Raw genomic sequence first — 17,089 nt, 5'->3', positions numbered from 1 at the left:
AAGTCGCTGCTCAGAAAATGCTGCTATGAGCTCGAATCTAACAAAGCGCTTCTTCAAATTCAGATATAATCATTTCTCAACTTGAAGCATCAATTGAATTGTATCCCTCACTAATGAACATGGGCTTCTCGTTTTTGTTCCTTTTATAAACTACATGTTCTTTATTCCGCGGTAAATGAAAATGCTATATTATCATCATGATCAGATTTTCTCATTCACAACATTTAAAATCATGTTAGCAAGTTATTGCATATGTGTACTGCGGTTCCTGTAGTGCAGACAACATGTAAACAAAAAAAAACAATTTAAGTTTAATAACTTTATTTGATGAAAAAGTCGAACTATTTCAAATTTGGTGTGCAAGACAAATGATTCTCCAGAAATGTACAGAAATAGGCGAATAAATTGCAAATGGTAGGTTTTTAATCCGGACATTTCAAGCGTCAAGTGGCAAACTTCCAAGCATTACCCTAAGTGTATCAAAAAATTTTCTAAAAAATTGAAATAAATATGTAGCTGTGCGTTCGCAACTTTTCCCGTAAAATGCCCGAATTCGAAACCAAAATGAGAGGATGAGAGACAGGTAAGTTTTAAATTTTGATACGAACGAGTAGAAACACAGGACCAAATGGGTGAAAAGTGGAAATTAACTTAAAACATATATTTATATTTATATGACAGATTTGGATTATTTTGGACGGGTGGGAGTGGAAGAAAAAAATATATCACTGGGGAGACAGAGGGAGAAGACATAAAATGCTGATTAAATTGACGAGACTGTAGATGAGAGGTTGGGAGAAGACTAAACCTTTTGAGAGAGGGAGAGAGAGAGAGAAATTAATCACATTGTCTTTTGAGACTGGGATCACGACGTTTCTGGAGCATGCTATAATTATATAATTATTCATAAATATACTCTAAGTTTTTGATACGACAGTGTATGGAACAGAACAGATTGGGAGAAAACAGAGAGAAGAAAAAATGTTAGACCCCGTTAGAGCGATTGAATTTTTGGATTTGGATTCGGATTTGGATTCTGAAATTGTCTAGGAAAAGCTAACGCATCTTCTATGCCAGCAGAATGGAATTATGAACATATCACATATACTTGGAAGGTACAATTGGGACAGAGAGATGAGGGGGGAAGATTCGATACATATACAGATCTAATGTCAGAAAAGATTCACTAATTATTGTCGCTTCATGGTATTGGTTTAATTATGCAAGTGACTCGTAACGGCGATTCTTTGAAATTATTTGAGTGGGGGGAGGTTGATTCTTTAATTTTTAAGCATCTATCAATCTTCACATGCTACGTTTGTTGTTGTTGTTGTTGCTGCTGCATTTGTACTTGGAGCTTCAAATTCCTCCATTGCATTTCCGTTGTGTTAATTGCGGCCTCTTGACCATGTAAAGCAGGCCAATAACTTTTGTGAATAGCAATGACCTTAAACGTGAGTTTGAGATTGAAAATGCTAAGGGATCAGCAAACCTTTTGTAACGTCTCAACTGCACTTGGATTAGGTAATGATTCGAGAGCAACTGAGCTCAACCGACCTGCGTCATCGGATTCGCCAATGAGTGCCTGGAATTTTTAATCTATTATATCTAGATATTTTCTAACTAAAAGAAGCCCTATCATAGAATGTGGGTGTAAGAATATACCTAAGTAGTATATCAGCTGAAAGTTGATAACTCAAAATATACAGTTTGTTATGCATAAACTACTTCTAAGTCTAAATTTTGAGCATCTGAAAGTTCAGCTCTACACCTTTCTATTTTTGCTTACAGCAACTCACATTTAGTGACTAGTTTTCAAATTAAATACTCAGACTTAAAGCACGTTTTGGGAATTGCACAATAGGAAAACCTAGCTAGCTTTTAGCAAGGTTACAATGCATTCAACATTTTATAGCAGATTTTAGTAGAACCTAATGTGAAACAATTTTGTAAAAATCAAGAGCACCAGCGCTCAAGTCATGAGAAAAAAAATCTGATACCTGAACACACTGTTGAGCGGCTTCAGAAATGCTTTTCAAATCGTAGCCCCCTTCTAAAGCCAGCACAACTTTCCCACTCGCATAATTCAACAACGATTTTGTCATATATCCAAACATTTCCGGTGTGACTTCATATCCGCCAAGTGCGTTCGGGTGTCCGTGGCAAGCATCAAATCCGGCTGACACAATGATAAAATCTGGGCAAAAACTAGCCATTACTGGCTCAATAACGGTTCTCCACGCGGCCAAGTACTCTGGGTCTCGCATCACATCTCCGGAGAATGGCACATTTACAGTCAGTCCTTTTGCGTCGTTCTTTCCGACTTCGGTCACAGATCCGGTTCCAGGGAAAAAGTTTCCCTTGTCATGACGATGTAGTGACATGTAGAGTACATTGGGATCATTTTCAAAACTTAGTTGGGTTCCGTTACCATGGTGAACATCCTAAATTTTGAAGTTATGAACACAAGTTATCGAAATATTCTTACCCAGTCAATAATAGCAATTTTGGCACATTGTGCTGGGTACTTCGTCTGTAAGACTTTCACAGCAACAGCAACATTATTGAAGAAGCAGAAGCCCATAGCTTGTTCATGTTCTGCATGATGACCTGGCGGCCGAATACACGCAAATCCATTTTTCAGTCGTCCTTCGGCAACCTAAATCAATCGCCTCAGTACCGAAGATTAATATTTAACAAACCTGAGACGAAAGCTCAATAAGCGTTCCAGCAGCTAATCTCGCAGCAGTTTGAGTACTGGCGTCGTTGAAATAAGTGTCTGAATCAACCCCGATTCCTCCACACGGAAGTTGAAGGAATCGCTTTAACGGTAATGAGTTTGCATCAATTTTGAGACACGCCGTCGGGGAAACCGCGAAGAATGTGGTGTACGTTTGAGAGTGCACCAGCTGCAATTGCTCCAGAGAAGCCTTCTTGGCTGTTACTTTCTCACACTTTTGAACGTGTCCGTGCTCGATGAGCTTTGACCAAATGCTTTGTATTCGGCCTCCGTTCTCCACGTGAGACGCATTATTTCCGCAACAACACTCGTGTCTCACCATTGCCTGGTCGTATCCTAATCCAGTTGTACACGTGGGCTCTTGTTTTGCCAGAAATCCGGATTCAGCTGCAAGCGCTTGAAGTTGTTGGAGTTTGGCCTGTGGAAGGAGGCCATTGTAGAGTTCGGCAAGCCCTTCGCCTTCTGGATCTTCTCTCACAAGGCTTTTTCGCCGGAGCACAAGGTCGCGGATTTGTTGCTTGAGCAGTGATTGATACTGGTGAGATCCCATGCTAACGTTTGAAGCTAGAGATGATGTGGAGGATGAGCCAATCAGTCCGTTTCGGTCTGAATAAAATACAATAAAATTAATAAGAATGGTTGCAATGGTAGGCGTGAGATTGATTCGATAAACAGCTCATATCTTAGGTTTTGTTCAAATAGTTTATAACCTGAATAAATACAAAAAATTGGAAACTACTTTTCAGGTGTTTGGCTCATAGACCACAAGACCAAGTGTAAACTCACCACCTTCATCCGTCAATCCGCCGAGCTCTAATTTCTTGTTCAACAAACTGGGAAGACTGAGAAATGGGCTGAGATTAGCCACAGCCATAAAAGCATTGAGATCCTGTCCTGCAAATATGTACTCTCAAAACACGTGATTTTTTGAAAAAAGAGCCCATACCAACTGGAAGATTAAGACCATGGAACGCGCCGGCGGCGGCTAGATTTGGCAGGGACGGTGATGGCAGCATGAGATGTGGTAGATTGGTTTGAGAACTAGATTGCATAAAGTCGAGTGGCACATTTTGAGAAGTTTCGCTGTCACTTCTGAAAAAGGATCTAATCAATTGAAATTCACAACTTGAAAACTAACCTTTTAAGTTGAGGATGTGTGAAATTGAACTGTGAGTTGTTTTGTTGCACGTGTTGAACAGGACTACTTCCTTTTGACAATAGTTTGGCACGTATTCGCATTTTAAGATTTGGCTCTGAATTAACTTTTCTGAGTTGAAACTCGCTGGCTTGTTGCAAATTGTGCGCATTGGCCAGGCTCGTCGGTAACCGGTAGGGTTCAAAGTGTGGCGAGGAGACGTTGACTTGTGAGTTTGAGTTTTTGAGCTTTCTGCCATTGTCATGCCCATTTCCATTGGCAGTGACACTGTTGGACATCAAGTTTGACTGACTGTTACTCTCCCCTTTACTCCTGTTGGCAATCATATTTTTGAGCCGATCTTTGGTGAGCTGTGAAATTGTGGTTGAGTTTGATCTCGGAAGGTCACTGAAAAACAGCGAAGGTTGTTTCCGGCTCAAGGAGGTAATCATTGTGGCATGCTGTTGAAAGTGCAGGAAGGAAATCGGAAACTCACCATTTTCGATTTGATGTTGGCGCCGTCGGGTGGTGCTCTTTTGTCGGCGTCTGTGGTACGGATAAATTGCCGTTGGATGAGGAGAGGAGATTTGTGAGGGAATTCGCCAGTGATAATGGGGCAGCTGAAAATGAAAAAAAAACGATGAAAGTTGATTTCTCAAATAGTACATGGTCGTCTTTTTTCGCCTCTTCCATTGCTTTACTTGCTATAATAAAAAGCGGATATGGAGCACGTGGCCGTACAGAAGGCATGATTTGAGGCAAACTTGCGCATTCGTTTTCGCTCTAGTCTGTGTTTTTTCTCTATTCAAAACAGCGAAAAGTATTTCTCAATTAATTGCTAGTATCCTATTTTTCCCATCGCATTTGTTTTTTCGGGTTCTTAGAATAGCATTACATATTATTTTTACTGAAGACCAATGATTATGAGAACCTATGCTCTGCTTGGTAGACTTGATAATGTTTTCATATAGGAATGTGTCTAGCCCAGTATTTTCAGACATGGGAGATCTCTAATTTCGCTACAACAATTCATAAGAAACCAATTATTATAACTATTACGTCGCAGACGTTTTTTTTTTTTTTTTGTTTTTTATTTATTTATTGTAACCTGTCAATGACACTCGTCTTTTTTCAAATCCCATTGGTCTGAGAACATTCCGGCTTTATTTTGAGATGTGTACCTGGGCCTGAGTTTTGATCCTCTGTCGAATGCTGCTGGCTAATCAACAAGGGATTGACGGCGCTCCTCTCGGTTTGCAAGTTCTGCAACTGCTGTTGTTGTTGCAACGCAGCATATAAATTGTGCATGTGTTGGACGCTCAGCTCTTGCTGAGCGCGTTGAAAGTGACCAATAAGGTCCATTTGCTTCTGCCGATACTCCTGAAATACGAGCAAAAATATTATATGGATGAGTAGGAATAAGGCAGGGGCAGGGCGAGAAGAAGTGTCAGAGTGCTGAGATTTTTGTGCAAAAAAAAGAGCTCGGTTTACGCGAATATTATATAGCAATGTGTCTTGGTAAATAGAAAGTGAATAGGCAAAAAAACATCCCTAACTTCTTCTATTTTAATTTTTAGCCAATAAGCTAATATAGTTGAAACATAATATAAAAACTTTTTCTAAAACTCTAAAACTTAATTTAGAAAAAGTTATTGACGCAATTGCACTTTGGAATTGTCATTCTCCCTCCTCCAATAAGGCCATGAAAACAACAAACTACACAGAACTGCCATTTCTTCGTTTTTCCTACTTTTTTCAGGGAGCCTTCTGAGGTCAGATGAATAAAATAAAATGAAATAAACTTAGAGAAAACATAGATGAAAAGCGCAACAAAATTTTGCTGGCCAATGTGGACGCGAGGTTGGCTGCCCGGCTCCGGATTCTAAAAATGGCTCGTGGCTCGAGCTCGTTGACGGATTCTTGCTCGGAGAAGAATAGTAAATAAAGCAAGTACGGAGTGGAGCATAGCTCAGACAGATCCTAGCGTCTCAAACAAATAATCCTTTACTTGTCATCAGTGAGCATGACTAACGCTATTTTTCTGATTTTCTCCATGACACAAATTTTTATCTTGAAAAAAAATGAGCAAAAAAAACGTCTGGTCAGCTAATTCACAGATCAGAATTAATGTAGACAAGGAAGGGTATACTACGCTTGATTGCTCTCCGAGCTTCAAGCCATTTGGACTCTTGAATAAGAGGTTCAAAAAATAATGTAAGAATTGAAAAATGAGTCAGGAAAATGGATATACATTTTTGCTGACAAGCGGATAAATGAATAACAACGCGAGGCTCCGCCCAGATGTCTATGTCTAACCTGATCTAAAATTAGCTACTATAAAAGTTAAAGAAGAGCAGCAAGAAAAAAAAGAGGAAGTAATTATTGAAGCGTAATTCATTAGAGAATACAATTTTATCAAGAAAAATGAAATTGAAAATAACAACATTTTAATTGTAAACCACCAAATTCTATTTCTAATATTTCTAACCAACTAGAAAAAGTTAGGCACACAAGCGAGTGAAACTAGAAATAAATGCATATGTATATTAAAAGTAGAGCAGCGGGCCAGGAAATGAGCAAATGACCGGTCAAACAGTTTTCTGCTGATAAGACACTTGTACATAAATGGGTCTTAAGAGCAAGAAAGATCGTAAAATTCTATAAATGTGCATTTGTGTTGGCAGTTTAAAGGTTGTGGTTTGGCAAAGATTTGGATGCGGTTTGTCTATATGTATTTGTTTTTCAAGATACTTTTTGCTCACTTTTTTATAACTGCTATCTCAATCAAAAAAAAAAAGAAATTTTGAAGAATGATGAGCAAAATGTGTTGTATGTCTAAGTGCCTGTTAACCAAACTTGCTAGATTAATTAATTAATACTTCTTTTACATGAAAAATAAACTGAATATCTAGCACAACAAGAAAAAAAGAGAGTAAGAAGAGGAAGCCGCGTCTCAACTCAAAAACAATACCCAAAAATAAGTGGAAGGCTCATTAGGAAGGCGGAATGTGTATGTCTAGTTACAGTAGGCCTATTTCTAGATGTCGTGTTCGACGAAAAAAGAAAAAAAAGACTTGACTCATAGTCATCTTTGCCATTTTCGCGCTCGTTTTCAAATCTGTTTACTATTACTTTTTCGCGCAGGCCACAAGCCAAGGAAAAAAAGAGAAAGCACAGCGTATAAAAATACACACAAACTGCCATGCTCGTTTTTTTTCTGACTTGCAAGAAAATAGATTAAATCAGATTGAATTTTGCATTGCGATCAGACTACCAAACCAAAATACACAAATGGATGCGAAACCAGAAAGGCCAAGGAGCCTAAAAATAGATGGGTGGTTGGTGTTATCTATGGGACCCCGAGGAATCGGTGGGGTGCTGCGCTTGGCGGCACTAAAGAAACAAAACGGGCAGGCAAAAAAAAAACGACGAGAATAAGGTCTTTTGAACTTTCGTGTCCGAGAGCTGAATTGCCAGAGCAAAAAAATGAGAGAAATAGGCTATTCATAGAACACGTGAGAGCTTACCGCTTGGCCAGGAAACGAGAGAGAGAAAGAAAAGGTTAGTCGAGGTCAGGTTCTCGAAGAGAAATAGAGTATGTTTAGCCATATGAAGACTTCTCAGAATTCAGAAGATGTCTATATGGATGAAATGAAAAACAACGCAATGTTTGGTTTACATTCTAGTAATATATTATTGATAATTATCAAGTATCGTATAAACAACTCATAATAATAAGTTTGATCAAAACTTTCAAAAAATGAAGATCCAAAAAAGAGCTAGGCAATTGTTCACTACATCCGGAGCCCGCCCGTAAAGTTAAACCAAAAGTCAACTTTCAAGGCATCTTATTTTATTTCAAAGGTGAGATTTTAGAGATTTTAATTGAATTGAGAGAGGCTGAAATTTTGTTAATTTTTGAAAAAAATTCAATCGAAAAAACAATTAATTTGTGTTTTTAGGTTGATATTTGTAGGTTTATGAAAAATTTTGAAATCAAACTTTAAATGAAAAAAATAACTTCCATCACGAGCCTCAACCTGCATTTTTTATTTTGAAAATCTATTTCTAGACTCAACAAAACCGATTGGCGCATGGTATTTAAAATTAAAAGGAACTGTTAATTTGGGCTCATCTTGCGTGTTTTATTTCAAAATGTCTTTCTTACAATATCCCCATGTAAATATCTAGATAAAAAACAAGAAAAATTGACAGGAGCTCAGACATTAATAATTTTAAATTTCTATTTCTGATAGCAGTTTTTTTCAATTTTTAAATCAATAATTTCTAGATTATGGAAAAAAATTTTTTAAATACCGGTTGCACACCGCCTTAAACCTAAAAAAGTGCAGTTAGCCTATAGAAGCCAGATGTCTAGACACAAATAGAAAATGCGCAAAGTTCAGAGAATTTTATATAATTTGAGTAGCCGAGAACAAAACTGAACATTTGGTAGATCTGAGAATTTTTCATTTTCAGGAGGAGTATTATGAAAAATAAAAATTTTCACAGAATTGAGGCCTACAATTCTCAAGAAACAATTTTCCATAATTAACAGTGCTAATAATTACTTAGAAATATGAAAAAAAACCCCGCTTAAGCTTTGAGAAAACTAGTCTTCATAAGAAAATTCATTTTTTGGTGAAAGTTCTCAATGTTTAACATGTCTATGTCAGCTCCAAATGTACTTTTATCCCTTATAATCCGCGAGTACAACAGAAATCGCCAAATCATTCTAATCTCCTCAGAATAAATACTAAATATGGAAAATAAACAAAGCACGTGTTCTACTAATTCTCAGTCAAACATCTGTTTTATTTCAATGTTATTTTTGGACGAAAGATCAAAACAATTCTTGAGTCATCGAAGCGTGTTTGTATGCGTTCCAGTAGCAATCGTCTAAGAATTTGGGTTCTGGCAGAACACAAATAAGGGGAAGCGGAAGTATATGCTTGTGAGCTGAATTACAGAGTAAAATTGAGAGTGTTGAGAGGAGGGGAAAGTCTGGAAAAAAAATGTCTGAAATTTGCTGTGAAGCAAAAACAAAAGCAAAAATTTAACGCAGAAATCGTTTTTTCTCAGAGAAAAAAACGGTTAAAACATAAGTATAAGCAATGTTTGAAATTTAAATCTCTAAGTAACAAAAGTTGGAAAATTATGCAACCGACAGAAATCCGTATCTGCGTTGGGAATGCTGTACCGCCAAACAGCACCTAGTTTTCTGGAGAGCCAAAATGAAAATGTTTCAGAAAAAAAGGTTTTTGATTCCTAGACTCTGTTAGAAAATTTAACTTTATTTCCGTCATGGGAAAAGTGACCTTTTATGGAGAGTCTGGAAATGTAACTCAGAAAACTTTCGAAAATCAAAAGCTTTTCTATTTCTAGCTTCTAGAAAACAAAGACGTTATGTTTTTTGAAGTTACTTTTGTAAGATGCTCAAAGAAAAATTCTAATTTTTCATTTCTAAAGATTACTATTAAGATTCGACATGTTACTATAATAATGTGAATAATGTTCACGATGAAAAAAAAATTGAGTCGGTGTAAAAAATCTAGCTAAACCAGAAATACATCTTGAACCTTAATTTTTGGACTTTTTTCTAATTTCCAAGAAATTAAACTTCAAGAACCCCTATGGGAAGACAGCAATGGGGAAAAACGTGCAGTTAATTTTTTAAGCTTTGTTTCTTAAAAGTTAATCACAAGAGTCAAAAGTTTTTTCCTTTGTAGGTTTCAAAAAAAAATTAATGTTTCAACTGGGACGTAGTACTTGTTTAAAAAATTTTTAAAATCCCAGCAGACACTGAAATTGAACACTGCATCAAAAAAGTGGAAAAGTGAAAGGAGAGAAATCAAAGAAGAAACATTTTTAGAGATAAGTGTGTGTGTTTTTTTTTTTGTTTTGCAAAAAACCCCCGGTGAGTGTGAAAAGGATAAAACTTGGAAGGAGGAGAAGGGGAGAGAAGAACGATGGAAATCCCATTTTCCACGTGTATCTCTTTTTTACTTTTTCATTTTTTTTTTTAGCAACACACATTCATTAGTCATAGTGCAGCAGAGCACCGCTTCTATCTTTCCCGTTTTTCCGAGAGACTATGTCTATGAGACAATGGACAATGTCTGAAAATAGAAATGTGGCAAGCGAGAAATGAAAGAAGAGAAACACGTGTACGTATGCATGCGCCAATTTTATCAAAACAAAAAAGATGAGAGACCAAAGTATTTTTAGATGGAAATATAAAGTTTTATAATAATTAAGGAAATGTATTTTCAGAAAATACTAGACTTTACTCTGTAAATTTTTAATAGTACAAAAATACGCAAATGTTTGAACTCACTTTGGGCTTCTAAATTAATTTTTGATTATAAACAATAATTTTAAAAAGTTTCAGATCGATTTTCACTAGTTCAGAGTGTAATTTCAAAATAAAAAGTGTTTCCCAGACAAAAGCTGACAAAAACTAGTCTAAGAGTAAAAAACATTCAGTAGGCATTTTTACAGAAATCACGCGAGCTGGCTTTTGTTGGAATAATTAAACGAAATGAGACATTCTCACATTCTCGAAAGCAAAAAAAAAAGTCTAAAACGGGAAGCCAGAAACCTTACACTAATCATTTTTTGTAGTTTGTATATGTGTATCTCAGGCATACATATGTATGTACATTTATACATTTATCCAGGTGAAAATACGAGAGCCCGAAAATGTAGACGTAAAGCTAGAACCCGTTTGAGCAATGTAGTGATAATGTCAACCTCTGATAAGACTAGGTGTAGTAGTAATATTCTATTTTTAAATTGGTAAATAAGCGCTGGCAAATCCAAAGATTTTCTCGCATAATACTACTTTTGGAAGTGGAAAGAAGACAAATTTGGATAAACAAGTGAGCAGAAATGCCAAGAAAACATGTTTTGATGGAGATTAAAGAGAATTTTCAAACCGAGAAGCTTGTGAAAAGTGAAAAATATTTTAAAATTAGAACACTATTAAGAAAAAGTGCGGCTAGATATATATAACATTTATATCAAATAGACAAAGTTTTCAACTTAGAAAAAAAGGTATACAAAATGGGTGACCCCGCCGGATGGCTCCAAGACTTGCAATAGATATTCGGCTTATTTTCTGAAAAAAATGGACTTTTGAAATGATGAGGCTCAAAAAAGCGATCAGAAAAGGAGAAAGTGATATGTTTTGTGAAAGAATGTGCAAAAATCGTATTTTTAAATTGGAAAGCTGAAGCTTCAAAAAATCAATAAATGAGCAGTAGCTGAAAAAATATGTTTGCTCTTTACGAAAACAAGAACGTGTGTTCCAGTTTGGCCAAGTGTGATAGTCAAGTATTTTATGCATTTTGCATGCGAGCTCCTTTCCCCGTATTTCAATTCAGCATTTCCTGTTATTTCTGCACCGTATTTACCAACAAGCCTTTTGGCTCCACATCATAGGCACACACACACACACAAAAGCGGAAAAAACAGTGTGCTGTGTCTCGGACTGTCCGATAAAAATCGATACCATCCATATACACACACACACACACAAAACGTTGTGTGGATCTCGTCATAAATATTAGAAAAAACGGTGAATACAGATGGAAGTGGAGAAAGAGAGAGAGTGAGAACCAAGGCAAACACAAAATCGACGCAAAAACTGCGCGCACACTATTTTTAGGAGGCGCGAGTTTCTCCTCGTACCGTCCGCTCAGGAAGTGATGTAGAATAAGGAGATGAACTTTTCCGAGTGAAAAGCAAATTTTGAAAATGTACAGTCTGATCAAAAAAAAACTTGGCGCTTTCTCGTCTTTGAGAGCATCTGAGATCACTGTTTTATTTAAATAAACATAGTTCAGAAACGTGAGAGATGGTGCATTTGCAATTTACAACTACGGAAATTTAGAGATTTGCATAATGACAATGCTTTTTGTTCATCTTTTAAAAAAATATGTTACGGTGTCTAAATATTATAACGTTTTTTTTTACGAATGAAATGAGCTGAGGCATTTCGACTCTATTTCAGGGCAGATTTTAATTTCAGGTGCGATGCATTGTGCCAACTGAAGTGCACTATCTAAAAACGTGAACTTTTTGAATATAAAAGAGAAGGTATGAAAATCAACGTTGAAGCTCAAAAATAAAAATGAGCTAAATGTGTTGTCTAATTGTTAAATATTGATAGGCTTATTAAAAGTTAAACTTTAACTTCCTGTTTGAATTTTTCAAGGATGACCGTGAAGTGTGAGCTATACTATTACAAAAAACAAATTAGGTACAATTGATCAGTTTACACAAACGGTGCATTTTTCTTCAGTGTATTTAAAAAAGCCCAAAAAAACAAAACTTGCCACGAACAAACTGAAAAGTGACAAACACTCTACCAAAATGGAAACAAAAATCTCTTATCTTTGAATCTTGCCTTGTTCCTATTTTGGGGCAATGTGGTTTTTTGTGTTATCAACAAGTTGAGAAGAGCAAAACGAAAAAGAGAGAGAGAGAGAAAGAGAAGGAGGACAGGAAAAAGACGTGCATGGGTAACTAACATCTAGTATCTTTAATATCTATGAATAGATTTTCAATGGGAGCACGGCAAAAACACGAGCAATCCCCCACGACGATGACACTACGACGATGCACAGAGATAAAGGAAGATAGAGAGAGAGTTGGAAACACACAACATTTATATGTAGTGTAGAAGTCGAGGGATATCAGCTTTGTGTTTTGGAGTGTGAGAATGAGAAGAAGTAAGAAAAAAATTGGGAGCGGAAAGAAGAAAAAAAAAGTAGAAAGTAGTGGGGCGAAAAGCATGTGCTTTTTTTGCCGCTACTTGATGTCTCAAAATCGCTTCCTCTATCACATGAGGTCGATCATGTTTTGACGAGGCGAGAAAAATGAGTGTCACCACTGCTAAATGAGGTCAGAAGTACTTGGATTACTTGTCGCCAAAAGATCTTGTTTTTTGTTCGATGCACTTTTATCGAGAAACAAAAATATAAACGAGGTGCTGGAAAACAAGGAAACTAGAGTCAAGTCAGTGTATAGATGTAACTTTTTTGTAAATAGATAAATTCTGAGAGAGCCGGGGGAAGAAGTAAAGAAAAAATATTATAGTTTACTCTTCAATGTAATCCATAAAAAGTCTATAGTCAAGTTCAATCGACAGGCAAATTTATAAGGTTAGTATTGCTAGAAGAGACTTAAAATAGTCCTTAACGACATTTGTAAATTTTTTCAAAAATAAAATTCGTTTACAAAATTGTGGAAATTTCCTAAATTGTTGAAAACATTTCAGAATTCCTTCGTTATTGTGAAGTTTTTCAATGAAAAACTGCACCAAAATAACTTGTTCTATCTCTACGAGTTATCAAGTTCATTAGATAAATGATATCTAGACACCGGGTTTCACAACAAAAAAAAACTAATTAGGCGAGTCTAGTCTACTTGATCAAAAACCTGTCAAGTTGAGTTTGAACGATCAAATTTGGAAATTTGATTAGTCATAGTATGTAGATACATAGTATCTTTCAAAATTGAATCAGATTAAATTAATACGTAGTTTTACGTTTTGGTGAGCTACTGGGCAGGGGTGTTAGGTACAGGAAGAATACTAAAAAAACTATTACTGGAGAAATTTACTGAGATTTTACTTAACTTCGGGATAAAGGCATATAATACACAAGTACCGTTTAATGATACTTAACAAGGAAGATACTGAAGGCAAAATTCGAAAAAATAATCTATTTTCGAGTATTAAATAGCTAGCTAGAAAAAAAAATCCAGCGCGGGACTCGTGTTTTTCAGCGTTTTATATAAATGAAGAGATCTTTCTCAGAGTCCCAGTTCACTTGGAATTCACCGGCTCTGCGCAACACGGAAAGAATTCTTCGGAAATTGGTCTCGCCGTCTCGTGAACTGATCTCTGAAATGGCAATAAGGCTGCTTGAAGGTGCGTAGAAGATGATGAATTTTTGAAATTCTAGAACCAAGAAGGGGGCTAGACAGGAATTTATTATGAAGTATTGAACGAGACATTGAACTACAAAGTATTTCAAAATATAGGAAAATTGTGACACTACGTTAGTATAAAGTACAAAACATTCTTTTTTTAAAAACTGTGAACTTACATGAAAAAAATTAATCAATATTGTTTACTTTGTGCAGAATATGAAAATTCTAAGATCTGAGCCCCCAAGTTCAGTGAAAATTTTCCGTCAAGAAAAGTGCTATTTTATCTACTGGTTAGGCATTTTTTTAAATTCAAAAATAGTGAAATATTTCGTGTATTCAATTTTCATTCAACATCTATATTAAAAAAGAGATTTGAGCATTTTTTCAAGTTGTTTCCTTGAAACGATCTAAAATTCGACAAACTCAAAGAGGTGTCCTTCTGAAAAAAAATTTCCAAGAAACATGGGAAAACAGGAGACAAAAATAGAAAAAAGGCAGAATAGTAGAGAATGTAACTATTTTCAAGCTCTTGCTTTTCCTTCCCCTTCTCTTCCATTTTTTTCTTTTTTCTCTCTCCTTTCATCATGATGTACCCCTCTTCTCATCGATAAACACCGACAAACAACATCGTCAGGTTTTCCAGGCTTCTATTTTCGACACATCCGGAAATAACCTCTTCTCCTATCTTTCATTTCGCCCGTTTTTAGAGAGAAAAAAAGGCATGAGAGAGAGAGAGAGAGAGTGGGTGTGTCATTGGACTATTTCTAGCTGAAAATACACTCATCTGATGGGAATGTATTTTGGAACGATACGTAATACTTGAGCTATGATGCTATGTAGAACATACAAAGCTAACGGTAAAGTCAATTGGGATTTTCTTTTAGATTTAAGAAAATGGGCCATAATGACCTAATATATTTTTTAAAGTTTTTGATTCCAATTTTGCAAAAAATTATTTGAATGAATTAACTAGTTTAAAATTCCTAGCGCAAATCAGGCATTTTCCGGTAATATTTAGTTGTTTTTTTTTTGCAATATTGTTTGCCAAATTTTCAGCTGTTTTACTGTGAACTAAACATACTAACTCTAAGTTCGAGTTTTATTTTATTCTGTTCAAAATTGCAAAAAAAAATCATCAAAAAATCTAGAAAATTCGCATTCATTTTATTACAAATTTTTTTTCAGTTTTTAAAGATGATAACGGTTTAATTGGATGTAGATTTCTTTTTATTTTCCTTTTATTTTTTGAAAAAAAAAACAATTCGGTCATATTAGCCAAGGTTTTTTAAAAAATATTTTCAACTATTTAGAGACTTAATAACAAAGTTTATCAAGTTCTTCACAACTTTTTTAATCAAAAACTAGCCAATCAATTTCTGATTTTTTTTAATTTTCAAAAAACATTTATAGAATTTATGGTGAATCTACAAAAAATGAATCTTAAAAATAAAGACTGTGATGCTAAATAAAAATAACAAACTTTTGCCAAAAATTGACTGATGCTAGAAGTTAGATCCAGATTAGAAAGTTATACAATAAAAAAAATAGACTCACCTGAAGCTGTGATTGAAGAAGAGCAATACTTTCCGGCTCAAGATTCGTCTGTCCTATGGCAGCTTCTGATGTTGATGGCAAGTTGGGAACACTTGGTCCAGCCCCACCAGCGCTCCCCGTTGAGGAGCTGGCTTCTTCCATACGCCTGCAAAAATGGAAACAATATTAAAAATGATCCGAGTTATAGATGATGCCAGAATATAATTATGAAAATAAATTGGCATATACTCTAGTTTGAAAATTTATGTTCGAAGGTTCAATACACTTATATTAAAAATAAATGTATGTTAAGTTATTAAAAAATTAAAATGTTTGAAGGAGAGATGTTGCAATATTTATTATGTATAACAATTTTCAAAAAAAGCCCTTTCAAAACATGATAGGTGTGAAAGTAGAAACTAAGAATTTGCGGCATTGTGTAAAGGAAGCTCCGGTTTCAAGAAGAAATGATATAATAACAGCTGGTATCATTTATTGATAGCCTCGTAGCCTCTGTGTTTGTATATTTTTTACACATATGGAAGACTAGAACAGAGATAAAAATCTCAAAGACTGAAACAAGCCAAAATCAAAAAAAAAACAAAAAACAAAGAGTTTTGTGCAGAGCAAGGTGTGAAAAGAATGGGAGAAAAATGGTGTTAAAGCAAGTTTTCAAAACAATGCTACCTCGGAAGATGAAAAGACCACCCGCGACAGAGTTTAAAAATGAAAAGAGTCGTCGGAAAGGAGCAAAAGTCGGGGTCTCTTCAGCTTCTGTTACTTTTCTGGCTCATCACACAACTTATTTTTTCAACATTCTAGTGGGACACAGGAAACAAATCTTTTAAAAAATGGTTTTTTTTCAAAAAACCGTCAACAAATGATTGTTTTCTAAACATAAAAATCATTTTGAATACTTGCATAAATTTATTTAATTTGAATTGTTTTTGGAAAATGTCACTTTTTTCAGGTTTTTAGGGAATCGAATAAACTGGAAAGATGCACTGAAAATGTTCAGAATTATCCTTTGGCGCTAAATAAACATTTGAAATGTAATTTTTGGTTAAAAAAACTGAGCTCTAACAGTGAAAGCAAATTATATACTCCGTTAGATCAATTTGAACTTTTGGTTGTTGTACTTTCAGAAAATATGCACCGATTTACTCTAAATTTTGCTCGAAAATGTCCAATGATTTTACAAACCTTTGAACAGATCGTCTACCCCTTCCGAAATCAAATAACCGAAGCAAAAGTTTCCCCTCAAAACCTAATTGTTTATAAATTTCATATTCAATTACTTTTTGCAGAATATCTCATTTCACCACCGGAATGCGGAGGTGTTGAACGGACGCAGAAGCTCTCATCAGTAATTTATGACGAAGTACGTCATAGATGTACTCTAGCAAAACAAGAAAAAGGTAAAAATTGGAAACTAGCAACCACAATGCAAAATTCAACATCAGAAGTTGGAATGAGAATTGGGCTGCGGAAAAAAAAGTGGGGGAAAGACCAAAGAAAGGAGAAGATATAAAGAAACTTTTTGATGCTGACAGAGAAAGAGTCCGCATTATGTTAGCTATTCAATTCCAATTGGAGAAATGAGACACAGAATCCGCCGTGAAAAGAAACGATCAATTCTCGATTCTAGTTTTCAGAAACTGATTTGAAGAGAAGTAAAATATAATTTTTATCAACATTAAAATTATCAATTTCTAAAGATCAGAAACAAATCGGCACGACGA

General features: G+C 35.4%; 1 protein-coding gene and 1 non-coding gene across 3 annotated transcripts; both read right to left on the bottom strand.

The window, feature by feature from the left end:
- Positions 1-302: 302 nt before the first annotated feature.
- hda-4 (Histone deacetylase 4) lies at positions 303-15,513 on the bottom strand (the record flags this gene model as incomplete). Of its 2 annotated transcripts, NM_001270349.5 has the most annotated exons (11): positions 303-1,447; positions 1,493-1,585; positions 2,001-2,444; positions 2,489-2,659; positions 2,703-3,346; positions 3,527-3,634; positions 3,687-3,832; positions 3,879-4,283; positions 4,372-4,495; positions 5,057-5,255; positions 15,369-15,513. In NM_001270349.5, the coding sequence occupies 11 exons, from the start codon at positions 15,507-15,509 to the stop codon at positions 1,313-1,315; spliced, it is 2,610 nt and encodes an 869-aa protein (NP_001257278.1). The 2 variants fall into 2 exon arrangements, with proteins under 2 accessions (NP_001257278.1, NP_001257279.1); NM_001270350.6 differs by lacking the exon at positions 15,369-15,513 and having other exon boundaries at positions 1,313-1,447; positions 5,057-5,237.
- On the bottom strand, positions 14,372-14,504 carry T21F2.2. Its single transcript, NR_072914.1, has one exon. It is a non-coding gene; the product is annotated as an Unclassified non-coding RNA T21F2.2 (non-coding RNA).
- Positions 15,514-17,089: the final 1,576 nt, after the last annotated feature.

Source organism: Caenorhabditis elegans, chromosome X, assembly GCF_000002985.6.
Source record: "Caenorhabditis elegans chromosome X".
NCBI classification, from domain to species: Eukaryota; Metazoa; Nematoda; class Chromadorea; order Rhabditida; family Rhabditidae; genus Caenorhabditis; species Caenorhabditis elegans.
This window is presented reverse-complemented; position numbering and strand designations above follow the sequence as displayed.